Consider the following 18,693-nt stretch of genomic DNA (forward strand, 5'->3'; position numbering starts at 1 on the left):
AACATTGATAAAGACAGTTGGAAGCAAATATTCAATTTTAAAACTTAATCGCGTATAATTAAGTTTTAGGCGTTTTAAGTCCCGTTTTATGATTAATAATATATAAAATTCGTGATAATTTAAATCAGAGTTGGGAGCAATGTTGCTGTAGAAAAATGATTTTATTTTTATTACTCGCAACTTTTTCTCGGAGGCCAACGCACACATAGAAGCTACAGGCGCACACATGCGCACTTATTTGGGGACATAACTTTCTTAGGAAGTGAACAGGCCTTGCTCCTGAGGTACCCCTCTCATATATGGCGCATCCAACGTGAAATAATAACAAGTTCGTTCGAAAGTGTAGTTGAAAGTACATTTCTTTAGTGAGTGTGTCGATATGCCGCCGAAAACGAGAAAAGCGGCCAGTACAGAGCCCGAGACCGACGAAGAACCGCAAAATGGCGGTGATGAAGAAGCTCGCGAGGCGGACACAGCCGACGCGGTGACTACGGCATTGGCCGACATTAATATGTTTTCGACTCAAAATGTGCAAAACATCATAGAGACGCTACAGCGATCGCAGACCGAAGCCCTGAAAGAGTTGTTACAATCAGTATCGTCGCGTACTACGTCGTGTACAGCTCAAGGTCAAGGAACGTTAACGGGCTGCAAGACCACGTTCTCCGGCCAGCCGCAGGAGCCAGTGGAAGCTTTTATTGACGCAGTAGACGCCTATAGTGAATGCGCACAGGTTTCGGATACAAATGTCCTGCGCGGTCTGGCGTACCTTCTAAAAGAAAACGCGGCGACATGGTGGCAGGGTGTGAAACAGCAAATTACTTCATGGCAGCAGGCTAAAGAGAATCTTATAAGTGCCTACGGTGACCGCCGCCCGCCCCATCGCTTATATATAGAGATATTTTCATCGCCACAGCAAACGGAAAACACCGACGTGTTTGTGGCGCGAATACGTTCCCTTTTCGCGCGACTCCCCGAGGGAGATATTTCCGAAAAGGCGCAACTTGACATGACGTACGGACTCATGAATAGCAGGATAAGGAAGAGGCTACGGAGGGAGGACTTCGCAACTTTTAAAGAGCTACTCCGCCGTGCGCGAAGCGTGGAAGATTCTTTCGACGAGGGGGAGAGGAAACAAACACCGTCGCAGGCTTCAAGCCGCACGGTGACCTCAAACCAACGCGCGCCTCCCGCTTCAACAACCACGGCGCGTACGGGTACATCGCATGCCAGCGGCGCCGCGGCCGCGCCGCCCCGGGCGCCGCAATCGTCCGCGCTCGCGCAGCCGCGCGCGCCGGCGCCGACGCCTGCTCAACCGGCGGTCGCGCAAGGCACCGGCGCTGCAGTCACCAGTGTCACCAGCGCCGCCGCCGCGGACCCGACCGCGAAAAAGCTGCGACCCGTGTGTGCGTACTGTCGAAGGTTTGGACACTCCAAAGACCAATGCCGTAAGCTCATGAACTCAGGTGAGTCCACGTCTAAGAATAACTCTGCAAATAGTGCAAATGTGCCATCTAACAGTGAAACAAGTGATATTAGCTTTTATAGTGTCGATTTTAACCCGTGCAATATCACGTCGAAAGATAGATCGCAAAATCCCTATTTTGCTATGAGTGACACATGCAGCAATTTGAGCCCTATTTCGTATAATAATAAAGTCGAAAGTGGCACTACTCATAATTCTTATGAATTCGATGGGCCAAGTGGTAACAAGATTCCTGCATGTAACACTATAACTATAGGCGAGAAATGTGTACATTGTTTGGTACCTATAGCTTTTAAAAATATTATGTGTGCTAATCATTCTTTGCAAACGACTAACCCTCATTCATGTAACGAACAATTTCGCAGCCGCGGACCGCTTAGTTCTACTATAGTTCCGATGTGTTCTAGTAATAATTCAATAATTTCAAGTGAAGTCGCGCGAAAAGGTTCGATGATGGATAGTCGTGAACAAAACGAGCCTAATATATCAAACGGTCCTAACCCACTTTTGTGCGTATTTAATAATAATCGTGCCTGTAACAATAATAATAATGATTACTCGTCGTTCGCGTCAAAGTGCATTAACCCTTCAAATGGCAGGGGCGTTACGGAAGTTGACATGTTTTTTGACGCGGACTGTAGTAAAATTTCTGACGATGAGTTGTTAAAACTGTACATGACTTATGTTGATGGGGATTGCGAGACAGTGAGTCGAACGACAAGACCGATTTTTAATATAGAGATTTTAGGCGTGAAAGGCACTGGTTTGGGACACACGCTATACGCTATTCTCTTGCGTCGGAACCATCCGCTTCGCACGATAACGCGCAACATTAAGCTTGCTGATGGGGTGTCGCGTACAATGGAAGTACTAGTTACTGTATTAGAGGTGCGATTAGAACAGGAAATCGTTAAAATTCCGTTCATAATTTTCCCTTACGCGACTAATAATGAAACGTTGTTAGGCATCGATTTTCTTACTGCTGCCGGGGTAGATATTGATTTCCTCGAGTTGGTATGGTGTTTTTAGCAGGAACCGCACCGTTCAGTATAAACTGTGTTTCGAGCCTACTTCGCCCAGTGTAACCTGTGCTGCCACAAACGTCCTACGGGCTGACGAGGGAAGTCATCTTACACCAGCTGAGCGTCAAGCGCTCGCTGGCGTTCTTACTAGGCACGCACACGTCTTCACACCAGGGGGAGCTCCGACCCCTTACGCTGAGCATCGGATAGAAACAGGTGAGCATCCTCCTATAGCAGTACCACCTTATCGACTCAATCCAGCCAAGAAGTTGATGAAGAAGGAGATTGATAAGATGTTAAAAGACGATATCATTGAAGAATGTGAGTCAGCTTGGAGTTCACCAGCTCTGATGGTGCCGAAGGCGAATGGTGAGATCCGGTTCTGTGTGGACTACCGTCGTTTGAATGCAATTACCAAGTCCGATACCTACCCGATGCCACGCATCGATGACTTGTTGCAGAATACGAAGCGAGATTGCTACATGAGCACCCTTGACCTTCGTTCATCGTACTGGCAGGTAATGTTAAGAGAGGCGGACAGGGACAAAAGCTCATTTGTGTGTCCTTTAGGTACCTTCCGCTTTAAGCGTATGCCATTTGGCCTGAAAAATGCCCCGGCGACGTTTCAACGGCTGATCGACCGCTTACGTTCCTGCTCAGCATTAAAAGACGTAACTGTCTTAGCTTACTTAGACGACCTTCTAGTGATCTCGGAAGGTTATCAACGTCACTTACAAGACCTCGAGGCAGTTTTCAAACGCTTGGCCGAGTTCAACCTCCACGTCAACAGGGAGAAGTGCGCTTTCGCGCGTGAAAGTGTTAGGTACCTCGGCCACGTCATAACGCAACAAGGCGTTTCCACCGATCCTGATAAGGTGAGTGCTGTACTCGAGATGAAGGAACCAGGTACCTTGAAGCATCTGCGAACCTTTCTACAAACGTGCTCGTGGTTTAGGAAGTTTATACCAAACTTCTCTAAGATTTCCGAACCACTGACACGCCTAACTAGGAAAAATCAAGTCTGGATCTGGGGATCAGAGCAGACTCAAGCATTCCTTGAGCTGAAGCGCCTTCGGACCACAGCTCCAATTTTGGTTCAAGCCGACTTCAGTCGTCCTTTTATTCTCAGGACAGATTCGAGCAATTACGCCCTTGGAGCGGTCTTACTTCAAGGTGACGGGAACGAAGAGCGACCTATAGAGTACGCTAGTCGCCTTCTTAACGCAGCGGAGCGGAACTACTCCACTACGGAAAGGGAAGCTCTCGCAGTGGAGTGGGCGGTAGAGCGTTTTCGACCCTACCTGGACGGCCAGCCGGTCGTCATTGGCAGTCACCACCAGCCCCTCCGTTGGCTGCTGTCACTGAAGTCACCAGCAGGAAGGTTGGTACGTTGGGCCCTTAAGACTCCAGGCCTTTGATCTCCGTTTCAAATACACTCCGGGGAAGGCGAACGTGGTAGCCGACACGCTGAGTAGGCCAGTCTGCTCCGGGGACTCCCGTGAGGACTGCGGAATCTGCTCGGTCGTGGTCGACCTACCAAAGAAGAATCCAGCAGAGTTGAGGCGGGAACAGCTCGCTGACCCCGAGGTGGAGAAGATTATCAAAGAAATCGAGGGTTCCGACGAGGTGGCATCTCGACGATGGACGGAGCGCGGCTACTTAATGGATCAAGGGGTACTATACAGGTACAACCCCGATTCAGATAGTGAGACCCCACAGCTCGTGATACCCAGTAGTCTCAGAGCGGAGATTATAAAGGAATGCCACGACTCGCCGGTAGCCGGACACCCTGGCGTCGATCGTACGTATCAGAAGGTTGCCCAGCTGTACTACACAGCTGTTTACAGGTATGCGGAGAATAATCACTGATTATGTCAAAGCCTGCATACACTGTCAACGCTACAAAGCCACAAATACCAAGCCTCCAGGTCTTTTGCAGACACCGCTCATGAACCAGCGCAATGAAGTGCTGGCCATGGATTTATTCGGTCCTTTGCCACCAGGAGACCAGGGGGAGAGGTGGATTTTCCTCGTCGAGGACACTGCTACCCGGTGGACCGAGCTATACGCACTCAAGGACGCCACCGCTGAAGCTTGTGCGGTGATTCTCGTCGAGGAGTACTTTATGCGTTTTGGTCTACCACGTAGAGTCATTTCCGACAATGGTGTCCAGTTCGTATCCGCAGTTATGCGTCAGTGCATGGCAGCTCTAGGGATAAAACAGAATCTCGCCCCGTTATACCACCCAGAAGCCAACCCTGCGGAACGCAAAAATCGAGACATGAAAGCGATGTTAGCACAGCTCGTGGAAGAAGACCACACCTCTTGGCCACGGAAGTTACCGGTGATTCGGTTCGCCTTGAACAGTGCAAGATGCCGCACCACAGGTAAATCACCCGCTTATTTAACTTTCGGGAGGGAAATGCGGTCACCCACAGAAGTCATCCATGACCTACGTGCCATCTTGGATAAAGATAACTTTGTCCCACAGATAACTCCGTATCTCCGATCATTTTTAAACTCCTTATCAGGTATTCGGGAACGTGTGGAGGTCCAACAGGATAAAGCAAAGCAGTATGCCGATACGTCGCGCCGACCTTCAGATGAATTTGAGGTAGGTGACTTAGTCCTCCTTAAGTCGCATCTGCTGAGTAATACATCGAAGGATGTAACTGCTAAGTTTCTCCCACGTCGCGATGGACCGTACGTCATAACAGAGAAGGTTAGTCCTACGACGTACACAATCGCTAGCACCGACCAACCGGATATTTCTCTCGGTAGATACCACACTCAGGACCTTACCCGTTACCAAGGTAACGATGGCGATACCCCACGACCTGTTATTCCTAAGAGGAATCGTGGACGTCCAGCTAAGGCTGATAGGAATGATAGGGTACTAGTCCAGGAGCGGGGGCGTTCTCCAGGACTAGAGGGGGAGCATATAGCAAACCGAGTAAAGCGCGCCACTCGTGGACAACTCCCGGCGCGATATAGTAATTAAGTAGAGCGGAAGCTATGGCCATCCGTCTCGTTCTAACCTAAGACGCAGAGTTGCCGTCCCGCTCCCGCGTAGCATCATGGCGAGCGCGGGTCTGTTCTGTCTTGTCTCTCGACACACGACGCCTCACCGCGCTCTCGAAGAGTTTTGTTTATTTTGTGAATAATTAATGAATAACGGTAGATTAAGTTTAGTGATTATTGGGTTTGAACCCCCAAACTGTGTGAACAAAAATAACTTGCTAGTGTACGGATTTCTGTTGTTGTGATTGAATAGATTGACTATAACCTACACGGCAGTATTATTTTATCACTCCTGAGGTACCCCTCTCATACCCTATAAATACTCCCATTCAAGTACTCCTATTATTTGGATAAGTATGATAAAATGTCCACAAGCTGTTATAGTTCGTAGCTTTGTAACAGAGCCCGGCGGCTATATAATCCTATTGTCTAATGTTAAGTAAAACCGCACGTGCTATTTATCTGCAAAAAAGGGTCATACTTATTCTATTTGGCACCTGAGCGCGGGCTAGTCCAACGCTCAAAAAACCAGTATAGGTGCGCTCTTCGATAACGCGCCTTTGTTACGCATCTCGATGACACATTTTAGACTGGTTCTGTTGTGTTCGACTCGCCGGCACTCAGTAACCGAAGTACGCAGGTTTTTATGCAGGTGGTTGTGGCACGTGGCACGAGCGGTTTTACTTAACAATAGACAATAGGATTAGCTCGGGCTCTGTTTGAAACCTACGAACTATACTTGCTGACTATTGTCCACTCCACAGGAGAGAAAACACGTGAGTTCATAAAACCTATTAGGAATGTACTGGATCAAAAAATGGTATGATTATTTAGGTAATTCCTATTTATCACGGATTATATTTTAAAGTCCTTGTTATCGTGAATAAGGCCAAAAAAATTGAGGAAATGACTAAGATGTACGTATGTACGTACGTAAGTACGTAGTAGATAAATAAAATACTTTTTTATGTACGGATTATTAATGACGCTATTCAAAACAGGGAAAACCCAATGTACTTACTTACTTATATGTTATCCAGCTGTGATTAAGGTGGGATTAAGCACATACTCGTAGATATTGGGGTCAAACACAAAACTGTGTTCGCGTCTTTCCTGTAGAAGTAAACAAAAGGCTAATATTAAGGTTTCTTTTCTTATCTAACCCACCGCATGAAAAGGTACTCCTTTTAGGTAGGGTAGAAAACGCCCTAAATAAAAATAATAAAATACTGCTTTAGTAAGTTCAGTTGTAGGATTAGGATTTCCCAAGTTATGTGTGACTTGGGAAATCCTAATACTATTATCAGTATTTTAGCCACCTTATCGCATCCGGCGCTCGTTACACAAGTTCATTAATAGATTGCGCATAAAAACCCTTTTGACTTTAATATCAACATTTGTGACGTTTTCAACCAAATGGTACCACATTGTCGTTGGTCGATAAAGTTGATTTCAAACTCATGCTATTTGGAAATAGCGCCTTTTGACAACCGACAATAAGAACCCTTTTGATTGACATGGCACAGTTATAGTATACTAGGCGATGACACTAGCGTCCGATTTAACATCATATCAGTAATTAATTAAAAATAATCCCAGATAAGATGAAAATCAATTACTCAGCTGACGGAATCTTTCGGTAAAACAGTATAAAAGGCTTTGTAATAGATGATTATGTATAATCGATTTCCAGCCTCAATATGAAGCTCCTTGTGGCGTTCGCTCTGATGGGTCTTGTTGCTGGTGGCGTCATAGATGCTCCCGCCGATTCGGTGGTGGAGCTTGACTACCACAACAAGATCGGAATCCCACTGGCGGCGCGCTTGAAGGCGGCCGAAGAGGCTTTGGACTTCGATGGCTCCAGGATTGTGGGTGGAGGCGCTGCCTCTCTTGCACAATACCCCCATATCGTAAGTACCCCATACTTCAAACTTTTATCAAATTCAGCAAGTGACCTTTTTTTATTAGCACAAGAATTTAATATTTTAATAGGTCACAGACAATTGCGCTAAAAGTTCCTCAATCAGTTTGATGTTCCAAGCCTGAACTAAAACTAATACTAGATGGGACTAACATGTATATTTGTATCTTATGAGTAGGTAATTTTTTTCATAGATACAAGTTTCTTTTAACGGTAACCTAAGTATCAGGATATAGGTACATAAATTTACCTCAGTTATTCTTCCAATTTATTTTTAACAGGGGCCGTACCCAGGGTGATATATCGGGATAACAAGTCACGTCATCCTTTCTAAATAGCATTTAAGTTCGATAGGCATTTTCTATTTTCTATAATCTATTCTGGATATGCCTCCACAGCTAGAGCTTCTCACAAATGCTTAATACTAACCCTTAAAACGTTTTAGGGTGGTCTGCTGATCAGTCTCACCACTGGCAGCACCTCAGTCTGTGGCTCCACTCTCCTCACCAACACCCGCGGAGTCACCGCCGCCCACTGCTGGCGGACTCTCTTCTCCCAGGCCGCCTCCTTCACCGTCGTCTACGGCTCCACCCTGCTCTTCTCCGGCGGCACCAGGGTCACCACCAGCGATGTGGAGATGCACGCTAGCTACAACATGCTCACGCTGGTTAATGATATCGCTGTTATCAGGCTTCCATGGGTCACCTACAGCAGTAAGTACATTTGTATAAGTTGTTCTGGGGTTTATTTTCAGTTTACCTATTTAAACTGTCAACAACTTTCGGCCAAAACTCCTTCGTGAAGGTCGCTAGACGTTCAGTGGGAACGCTTAGCACAAACGAATTAGAATTCGCATTGTGTCGAGATTCCAACTTCGCGACCTTCAAGACATCATAATGACTGTCATAATAACAGTCTCTGTCTCTTTCAATTGCATGGCATTATAAAGTGACACTAATTTAGCACCAAAAAACAGATAAGGCTAATCCATCATTGTATGGACGCCTGTTGGATACACAGGCTCGGTTAGCCATTTAGACCTTTGGTATGGCACTTAAAATTTAGGGGGAACCTTCTCCACCCAGAACCATTGCTGGGTTGCCTGGGCCCCTAGGCTCGTGCCATGTGGGCCTAGTCGGAAATCTGGCCCTGTGGACGGTAGTACAATTAGTTATTCTATGCCTGTGGATACGAGTATTTATTATAATCTGTATTTTACATTTGACGTTGTGTTACAGACACCATCCAGCCCATCGCTCTCGCCACCGGTAACGACGACTACGCCGGGACCTTGGCCTGGGCTGCCGGCTGGGGTCTGACTAGCGATGGTAAGATTTATAATGATTTATTTTTTAATTATTAATGATATAAACTTTCACGATGTCCGCACATTATTTTATCTAAACTGGACTTTACAGAATTCTTCTGACGTTTCTGGAAATCTAGTAATCAGTAATGAAACTAAGCGTAAAAAATGACTCCCGAATAGTTCCCCCCGAATGTGTCCCCATTCCTCGCAGTTTGCCAGCGACCAACTGATTGTTAATCATGACCACTACAAATTTTTGTAGTACTCATCTTTCACGACTGACCCTTAAGACCAACCACTTACTTACATCCCACCCAAATATTTTTCACGACTGTCCATAAGAATGAGTCTTGATGAATTTGTATTTTCCCGTCCAAAAGGTTACTTACTTGACTACAATTGAAATAAAATCAGATTAAAAGACGAGGGTCACGTTAATAAATCTGTACAACTTTTTGTCTTTGCTTCGAAATATATTTAGCTTTTAAGTTCATTTTAAACCCTTTGACCGCCATACACATACAACGCAATCACCTTTTCTCCTTAAAGAGGAAAGGAAGGCCTTTCCTCCTTTCCTTCCTCCTTCCTTCCTTTTATGCATTTTGACAAGATTTACGACGACGGGCCGCTCGATAGGCGTGGCTTTCAGAGAGTTAGAGACGTTTTTTTGTTAATCTTCATATATTTATTTCGTTTGAAGGTGGCTCCATCACCACCGCCCAGTTCCTGTCGCACGTGCAAGTGCAGGTCATCACCAACAACGTGTGCGCGGCCACATACGGCACCACCACCGTGCAGGCCTCCACCATCTGCATCGCCACCACCGGCGGCCGCGGCACCTGCAGCGGAGACTCCGGCGGCCCCCTGACTAACGCCGCTAACAACGTGCTGGTCAGTATTGTCACATAATAAATAATTATTGAAGGGAAGATTGAAGGGAAACGAGGACGCGGGAGAAGGAGAATATCATGGACACGGAACATGAGACTGGTTGGACGTGGGCAGTACAGAGAAACTAATTCGCATGACTTCAGATAGAATGGCATATAGACATAAGGTCGCCAACCTCCGGGATGGAGAAGGCACTTAAAGAAGAAGAAGAAGAAGAAATAATAGTACTAGGTACAGAAGACTCACTCTCTAACAAAACGCGTCTGTTCCGATCAGGACAGATATGGCCGCTAGGTGGCGATAGCGCCACGCGCAGCTTATGGCTAGCCACCAAAATTGGTGTGGAACTGATGTTCTTTTAGCTACCTGTAGCAAAGCGTTGGAATCACGGCGTGAGCCACGCCGTATTGTTGTTGAAAATGATTGAATGGCATAACATTGGTCTAGATACACACAGCTTTCTTTTCGTCTCTTTCTTCTTCTTCTTCTTCTTCTTCAGCAAGCCATTTTAACAGATTTGAATGATTCATGGTTAGTTTCACTTATATATATATGTCGAGAATTGTGGGCGTATCATACTATCTGCAGCACATCAGAACCTTCAATCGTGGATGACGAGGGCCTTCAATGAAATACGTTGTTCAACTCACAATCTTTACTGCACAAGACTCATTACAAATCACAGCACGCGATACGTTTCTTATCTTAAGCAAACCAGTGGATTTGACCCAGGAGCCGCCACAGACGTCATCTTCTCCCGTTCGTTCTCATCGTGCTTCTTCTGAAGATTGATTGACAGCATAACTTCAATTGTTCTGGACTTCAATTGTTTTTAACAGCGCACTCTATGACGTCTTAGCGGAACTGCGTCGAACGCCACTCAGGTGTACGCGTAACACCCTAGTTTGCTCTATTTGTCTAGGTTTGCATGATAAAATGCCTCTTGAAGGCGACAGATGGCACAATTCATCCATTCTCCGACATATACTTATATCGACCGGGATATGGACCGTGCTTACCTTTTGTATTGTGCTTATCTATAGTTACCCGTGGACAAGATGCATGTAACTGCGTCGAAATATCGGTAGCTCGAAAACAATACAAAAGGTAATCATTTCACCGTCCAAAATATAGGTATTTTGGACCGTGAAATTATTACCTTTTGTATTGTTTTCGAGCTAATATAAGTACCTAGGGGTACTTCATATTAATTTGAATAAATTAGGCAGATTAAATTATTTTAAGGATAAGATTAAGCTACAATCAATCAAAGTAATCAAAGTAAGATTTTATTTATCATGTAGATTATTGTAACAAAGATAACAAAAGGAAGCGTAGGTATGTACGTACATGTATCTCATGGTCATTAGAATTATAGAGGTACGTCATTATTTTTATTATCAATCATATTAAATGAAGGTTAAATGTTACGAAATTAACAACAACATCAAGTTACGTACACTGTATCTTGTAGATAGTTACAAATCTTCATGGTGTAGCGTCCAACCCCTAGTATAAACTTCATTTGATAGCGTGTTAGCGTGACGGACGTACGTTTGTGACTGTAGGTTTGCGACTTAAGCGGACGTTAAGTGGCAAACCTCGTAACTCCATTTCAAGGAAATTAGTAATTGTTACCTTGGTCAACAATACTTAAAGTCGTAAACCTCGTAACTCCCCCGGAGGAGTTACGAGGTTTGCGACTTAAGCCGACGCGTACTCGTTTCAAGTCTCACTTTGTATGGGATTATAAATAACGCGCCAAGCGGGACGGGACAGTACTGACCAAACGAAAACCAATATTATGTACACATTCTCGACCCTCAAGATACATTTAAGTTCCATGAAGCTTTTTCTCTGTATTTACCCAATTTCTTTTTCCGACAGATCGGCGTGACTTCCTTCGGCCACCGCGACGGTTGCCAGGTCGGCCACCCCGCCGGCTTCGCCCGCGTCTCCGAGTTCGCCGCCTGGCTCCAGTCTCGTTTCTAAGCTGTCCATAAGCTACGATACCGCTTACCACCAGGCGACGCACGTCCACCCGTGATATTAAAAGTTCATGTCAACTGTAATTGCTGGTGGACTTGCGAATATATTTTTTGTAAATAGCTGCTGATGTTTTCTTGTTAAATGTTACAATTATACATTCTTTTGAAATAAAACACGTAACTATTTCCAAATTTGTGGCTTTTTTTCCCATTATCAACCACCTAGCTGCGTTTCAAAACATACCTTTCGTCATACTGTCGGTACACAGTTATACAAAAAATATTATTCTATTCTATTATTATATATTTGCGACTTCCCTTGTTTCACGATATGCCTAGGAATTTCATGATCTGCCTGATTTTACGATCGGCCGCCGACATGTTAGCCGCGTAAGTTTGAATGCAGCTGCGTATATCTGCGCGCATCTCATCTGCATCGGCCTCGTTAATGCCATTGTGCGGCTGCGCCGTTTCTCAAAATGGCCGCTTTTACTTCCCGCCACCTTGCCACGGAGTAGAATTGAGGGTGGAGAAGAATCAAACATTCTAGCCTCCTAAGGCCCAGCCATACAAGAAAAAATTAAAAAAATGGCCAGAGAAATTTTAACCTACGCGGTACAAAATAGAGTTGATTTTATTTTGCCTCTAAATTGAACGAAATGAAACAAATGCAAATCTGTTCCAAATAAACATTAATAAAATTTCATTGAACTTAATATTTAAATAAGTAGGTAGGACCATACTTAGGAGGCTAGAGTAGGACCAATAGCTATCTTCAAATATTTTGCAATGACAAAGTTTGGTAGTAGGTAATGTCGCGGTTACGCCCCGTCAGAGCGACGGGTATATTCACCTCAAAATCTCAAAATTGAGAACGGGCTCAGCTCCTGTTTCGTCTTAATTTTCTCCACTTCGTCGGTGCTCCATGGCACGGGCACGTTAACGTCATCGCTTGCGCACTATCGTGTACATCTCTTGCAAAAAAAAAACAGGTCCTTTGGCGGTATGCAGCGCAACATCGAATTGGATTGTTTCATTCCTTAAGTCTTAAAACAAGTTGTACAGCACAAGTTACATCTCAGGGGACCTAATTAAACTTTGCTTTTAATGAAGACACAATAAATTCAAATGGGTAGTTTTGTTAGTCTACATAATGTACCTAATTGTAGGAGTTTTGTTTATAAATTCAAATGATAATGTAACCTACATATGTATAGGTACCTACTCCTTGGGATGATTTTTGGGAAAAAAAACTATCCTATGTCCTTCCCCGGGACTTCACTACTATCTCTACTTAAGTACTTATATAAAATGTTTAACTTAATCGGTTAAGCGGTTTAAAAAGCGTGAAGAGGAACTAAAAAAAATTAAATATATTAAGTAAGTATATGTTTTTATTTTGACATGGCGTTAATATGATACCTACCATAAATGAATTCGGCATCCCCAATTTATACGAAAACGATACCAAACAAACTTGACATAGTAGATTTACTGATAGATAAAGCTGAGAGAGAGAAAGAGAGAGAGAGAAATGATCGACTCTACCTTTTTATTCACAAGTTCCGCAAAAACACAAACTTATTGCAACCTGTTATGATAGGTAGGTACACAAAAATAATAAAATGATATTGATATGTTTAAACATCACCAGTATACACACACACACACGCACACACACAAGCACACAGAAAACGAGCGAACCTTGAATTCACTTTTATCAATAATTATCAATGTGCAAAATTGCACAACATTTCCGAAATTTCTGGAAACTTCCATGAGAAAATTCTCGTGTAAGTTTCCATTTAGAAAGTTCCCGTTCAGATTACGTATACTGTTTCATGTAACATTTACGTCACTCATTGGCGTACAAATATTTCAAGTGTCATATTAAATCGAAACTGTAGGAAGGTTCGGCAATAAACATGTAGAAAAAAATACCAAGAACATTCGGTATACGGCTGGGAAAAGTTGATATAAAAGTGAAGAAATATGAACTTAAAATAAAATTACATAAGGTTAAAATTTCTTCCATTTTGTGTCTTGAATAGCAACTTCTTCCCGCCGTGTACAATTTTCATGGGAACTTTAGAATTTTTGAAAATTTTCTTTGGTAGAGTGCTACTCCTATCGTCTTGAAGTAACGAGTATAACTTCTTCAGATCCACCTCTATCGCTCAAGTCACATGATTCTCCAGAGTAATCTTCTTTTAAGCCTCGCCAGATATAAAATCATATCAAACAAAATTAATCCCAGATTAATGACGATCAATTAAAAAAACAAGCTAAGCCAGCTTGTCAATTGCAGCGAAGATATAAAAGGATTTAAAAAATACTGTCATTCAGTCAAATAAAAACAACATTAAAATTAAAACTAAAATTACTTACATCGTGCACATTCAAGTCCAAGTCTCAACATGAAGCTCCTTGTCGCGTTCGCCCTGGTGGGTCTGGTTGCCGGTGGGGTCATACAAGGTCCCACTGAATCTGTAGTGGAGACTGACTACCACAACAAGATCGGGATACCGCTGGCGACTCGCTTGAAGGCGGCTGAAGAGGCTCTGGACTTCGATGGCGCGAGGATAGTAGGCGGTGGCCATGCCTCTCTTGGACAGTACCGTTATATTGTAAGTATCCCACAACTCAACATAATTTCTGAGACAAATGCAATTTTGGTCTGCCAAGATAAAAAATCAAATGGTGCTGGTATGTTCCAGGATACGGTCAATGAATTTAACTTCAGTGCTATTTCTTTCCTTGCAATAGTGACAATAGTATGAGGTCCCTATAGCGATTTTCACATTGATTGTCACTGTGATAAGGTACGAAGGAACTGTAATTAAATTCTTTGAATGTACTAGCTAAAGCTCTGGGTGGGCTGTGGGTGGGTGGGTGGGTAAGTGGTGGTCTCCCAGGCGTTTGAATAAAGCTTAACTTACCTCTCTTAGGGTCGGTTGCACCAAACAGTCTGTCACCGTTAAAGCGTTCGCCAAATTTTATCGTATGGGAAGTTTCATAGTTGACTGCTGAGTGACGTTAAATGTGGTTGGTGCAACTGGCCCTATGTCTCTTAATTTTCTGCATCCTCCTTGTTTGTCATGTTATTGTATATTTTCTCGTGATGGTGCCCGACATCTATGATATATGGGCCATATAAAACTAAAACTCTAAAAACGAGTACTTATCTCTTCTTAGTTATGTTAACTGTTTCCAGGGTGGTCTGGTCATCACCATGACCACTGGTGGCACCTCCGTCTGCGGCTCCTCTCTCCTCTCCAACACCCGCGGCATCACCGCCGCCCACTGCTGGCGTACGCAGTTCTCCCAGGCTCGCTCCTTCACCGTCGTCTATGGCTCCCTTCTTCTCTTCTCCGGCGGTACCAGAGTCACGACCACCGATGTTGAGATGCACGCCAACTATAACATGAATACGCTTGTCAATGACATCGCGATCATCAGGCTTCCCTGGGTTACCTTTACCAGTAAGTTCTGCTTTACTGTTAGTGTTATTACTGGAATTTCCTATCATTTTTAGCTCCCCAGACCCGGACTGTTCTAGTGTAAGTCATCCTTTCTCTGTCTTAACGTTGTTTTTTTTTCTATCTCCATATGTACTATACTAATTTTATTTCTTTATCATGCTTGGTTCGCTTCACTATTTGGTATCGGTCGCTCGCTGACCTTGGGGCTACTCCGCGAGCCTTCGATCTCAACGGTGAAGCAGTGTTTCTAATGGAGTCCTCTGCTACCAGCTTTTTTTTAATATAAAACCTAGATTTTAGGAAATAAAGTCGCATATCAAGCAAGTTAAAAAAAATCGGAACCGAAGTCACGCACCGAAGGTCATCTCGGAGAATCGCCCAGTTAAACTCTAAACAACTGTAATTCTTTTAATCTTAAAATTTACGTTTGTAATTTGTGCCACAGACAATATCCAGCCTATCTCCATTGCTACGGGCACCGCCAACTTCGCTGGCACCTGGGCCTGGGCTTCCGGCTGGGGCCTGACGTGATGGTAAGTTCTGTCATTTGTACAAGCTGCTTGCTTGCTGCAAGCTGCATGCTGCATGCTTACATTCGGATGACGAATGCAGCAGCGTTGCTGTCGCATCCTTAATGCGGGCATTGTCTCTGTCAATTTCCTTGATAAAATAAGTGGAACAGATTGAACGCTCTACTCGGCAGTAATGGAAATGGCAGCAACGCATTTCAAGGAAATTCGCTTTGACATATACTGCGTCAACGCGCAGCAGTATTATTCTTTGCAATAGTTATCCGAATGTCACCTTTATTGAAGAGTACCTACTTGTTATTTTTAATAGACACTGATATCATTTGCCACAAATGTCAATAATTCTCTCCTCATTAACTCTCAACTCATTATTTACTGTACCTACTTCGTTGCTCCAGTGACCAAAAATTAGACTAGTTTCTCGCAAATTGTTGACTCGAAATTCTCATACATCCGCCTCCACCATTTCGCCTCAGTGACAGTGTCAGATGGGGCGTCCGAAATTATCGTCCTCCTGCTAGGCAGCCCATCAAGTGCGCTCTTTTCACATTCCAATCTTCATCCATTCACTCAAGATGGCCCAGCCAACGGAGTCTGTGAGCTTTAGTTTCCCCCATATGATATTATGCCAGGATCAGGAGGGTTGCAGGATCGACAACAGTGGAGAACCCTTCTCCCTGAAGAAGAAGTTCAAGTTCAAGTTGTGAAGTTCTTTCTTCTTTTCTTTTCTTCTTCTTCTTCTTTCTTCTTCTTCTTCTTTTTCCTATGTCCCTGATGAGGGATAACAGGATACTATCATCATCATCATCATCATCATCATGATATTATGCCTCATTAAATATTATACCGACTTTCACTTGTAACTTCGTTTCCAGGCTGCTCTCTCACAACCAGCCAAGTCCTGTCCCACGTGCAGGTGCAAGTCATCACCAACGCCGTGTGCGCCAACACCTACGGCACAGCGACCGTTGTTGATTCCACGATTTGTGTTGACACCACTGGCGGCCGCAGCACATGCAGCGGAGATTCCGGCGGGCCTCTGGCTAACGCCGCTAATAATCAGCTGGTCAGTATTTTTCTCTATATAGTTTCTTCACGTCCAATCAGTGAAACTAGCTTTGCACGGGTTTCACAAAACCTTTAGAAAACTTCCTCAAGAATCACTCCATTGGTTGACTGGTAGATAATGCCTTAAAGCATTAAGTCCGCCTTTTGTACATTCATGTATTGTGCAATAAAGATTAAAATAAATACATAAATAAATTGATATATAATAGGTGAAGACCGCATGATAATCCGTTCAGTTGATTCGGTCAAGTTATGTTCTATATGGGGAAGACAAACAAATTATAGCCAGGATTCAATGAATGTACGAGTAGTACCTATATGTGAGACATTTGGGTATGGTGCTTTACGCACACTAGTGTCCCATCCCCTCCCCCTGACACAACCACCCTTTTAGCGTAAGTGAATGCTGGCAATTTTTCAAAACACACAATTTGACCGAATCAATTAGTTTTTGAGTTTATCGCAAACATACAGACAGACGCGGTGGGGGCTTTGTTTTAAATATAAGGTGTAGTGGTGATACCTAAATTTTTCAGATCGGTGTGACCTCCTTCGGACACCGTGACGGCTGCCAGCGCGGCCATCCCGCCGGTTACATGAGGGTTACTTACTTCTTATGCCTCCTGGATTCAGACTCGCGTGTAAAATATCGCTTATAGGGTACATTTAAGAGGGATTAACAGCCAGAAAAGATATGACGTGCCTCGCGAAACTTGCGACGGAAGATATGGCCGACGTGCAGCTTTTATTAAGATAAAAGGTAAAACTTGGCTCTGTTTAAAATGTTGCTCGTCAGCATTTTACTCTACAATTATAGCAATTTTATTCTACAATTATACTGCTATCGTCTGCAAAATAAATGAAAATTGGACTTACTTTCGTGATTTTATTTTCTATCCAGAGAATTTTAACCTTTTAAAGTGTTGCTTACCCAATATCGGACACGGCACAATTGGTATATAGATTGGCTGAAGTTATGCTTAACAAATAAATTCTAATTATTTTTATTTTAAATGTCCACTTATGTACACTTATTTCTGAAGATATAAGAAGCGGCTTTATAGGGCCGATATATACAAATGTATAAAGGTCCTATTAAATAATAAATAAATAAAAATAAAAAAAAGTGTTGCTTGTAGTCTGCCCTTGCTAATATACCTAGTGTAGTTTGCATCTAATTACAATCCATTACTTTGCCACTCTTGTGGACAAAATACAACTTTCTCATAAGTTTTGAAGATTATAGAGAGCCTTTACAAACTGGTCTGATGAAAATAAAATTTCTTGACATGACGTACCTATACAGTAGGTATACATGCGGGTTGCAAATCTGTAACCTATAACTGCAATGGCACTAACCAACACCCCGTCCCAGCAATATCACATTGTACCCATAATAACCTGTCATTCGCTTCAAAAGTTTTTTGCCACCCATCCCTTTCTACCCCATAAATCAATGGGCACGCAAGCGAGACAAACAACCACCGGTTTGGATAGCCCGGCAGTCGCCGGCAACGCACGAGCGACCACGAACGGCTCCAAATTCTAGTTCGATTTTCAAAAATACGGAACGTGACGGTTTGTGTGTTGCGTGACCATTTAAAGTGTTTTGCGACTGTTTTTTGAGGATTGTGAACTGCGGAGAAACTTTCTTGGTAAGTACGTAACTAATAATAACTTTCATGTTACTTTCTATTTAGGTACTTAAATGTATATTTTAACTTAAGCCTGAAATATTTTCATGCGCTAGACCTACATCATATGATCTGTTCGGGTTTTAAACTTTGTTGCCATGGCCAGATTTTGAAGTTTTTTTAGACAAATGTAGGAATGTAGGTTTGGTACAGTCGGTGTCAAAAATAACTATGTTACACTTTCGTACCATACTATTCTGTAATATGGTAAAATACTTCTTTTTGACGTCTACTGTACATAAAAATAGTAGGTCATTATTCATTATTGACTCATACCGAAA

The 18,693-nt window shown here is 43.4% G+C and overlaps 1 protein-coding gene and 2 pseudogenes across 1 annotated transcript; all 3 read left to right on the top strand.

Moving 5' to 3' along the window:
• Positions 1-296: 296 nt before the first annotated feature.
• Positions 297-4,377, top strand: LOC134672852 (uncharacterized; annotated as a pseudogene).
• A 2,821-nt stretch (positions 4,378-7,198) lies between these two features.
• On the top strand, positions 7,199-11,759 carry LOC134672731 (trypsin alpha-3-like). The gene is made up of 5 exons (XM_063530677.1): positions 7,199-7,439; positions 7,896-8,163; positions 8,689-8,778; positions 9,460-9,650; positions 11,538-11,759. The coding sequence occupies exons 1-5, from the start codon at positions 7,230-7,232 to the stop codon at positions 11,640-11,642; spliced, it is 864 nt and encodes a 287-aa protein (XP_063386747.1). The 5' UTR covers positions 7,199-7,229; the 3' UTR covers positions 11,643-11,759.
• Positions 11,760-14,055: 2,296 nt separating this feature from the next.
• LOC134672730 (collagenase-like) lies at positions 14,056-17,363 on the top strand (annotated as a pseudogene).
• The last annotated feature ends 1,330 nt before the right edge of the window (positions 17,364-18,693 follow it).

Source organism: Cydia fagiglandana, chromosome 17, assembly GCF_963556715.1.
Source record: "Cydia fagiglandana chromosome 17, ilCydFagi1.1, whole genome shotgun sequence".
NCBI classification, from domain to species: domain Eukaryota; kingdom Metazoa; phylum Arthropoda; class Insecta; order Lepidoptera; family Tortricidae; genus Cydia; species Cydia fagiglandana.

Excerpts from the sequence above, each read along its gene's own strand:
- LOC134672731 (XM_063530677.1), top strand. The coding sequence starts at position 7,230 with ATGAAGCTCCTTGTGGCGTTCGCTCTGATGGGTCTTGTTGCTGGTGGC. Across the intron at positions 8,779-9,459 it reads CTGGGGTCTGACTAGCGATG|GTGGCTCCATCACCACCGCC; the intron begins GTAAGATTTATA and ends TTTCGTTTGAAG. Across the intron at positions 9,651-11,537 it reads ACGCCGCTAACAACGTGCTG|ATCGGCGTGACTTCCTTCGG; the intron begins GTCAGTATTGTC and ends TTTTTCCGACAG.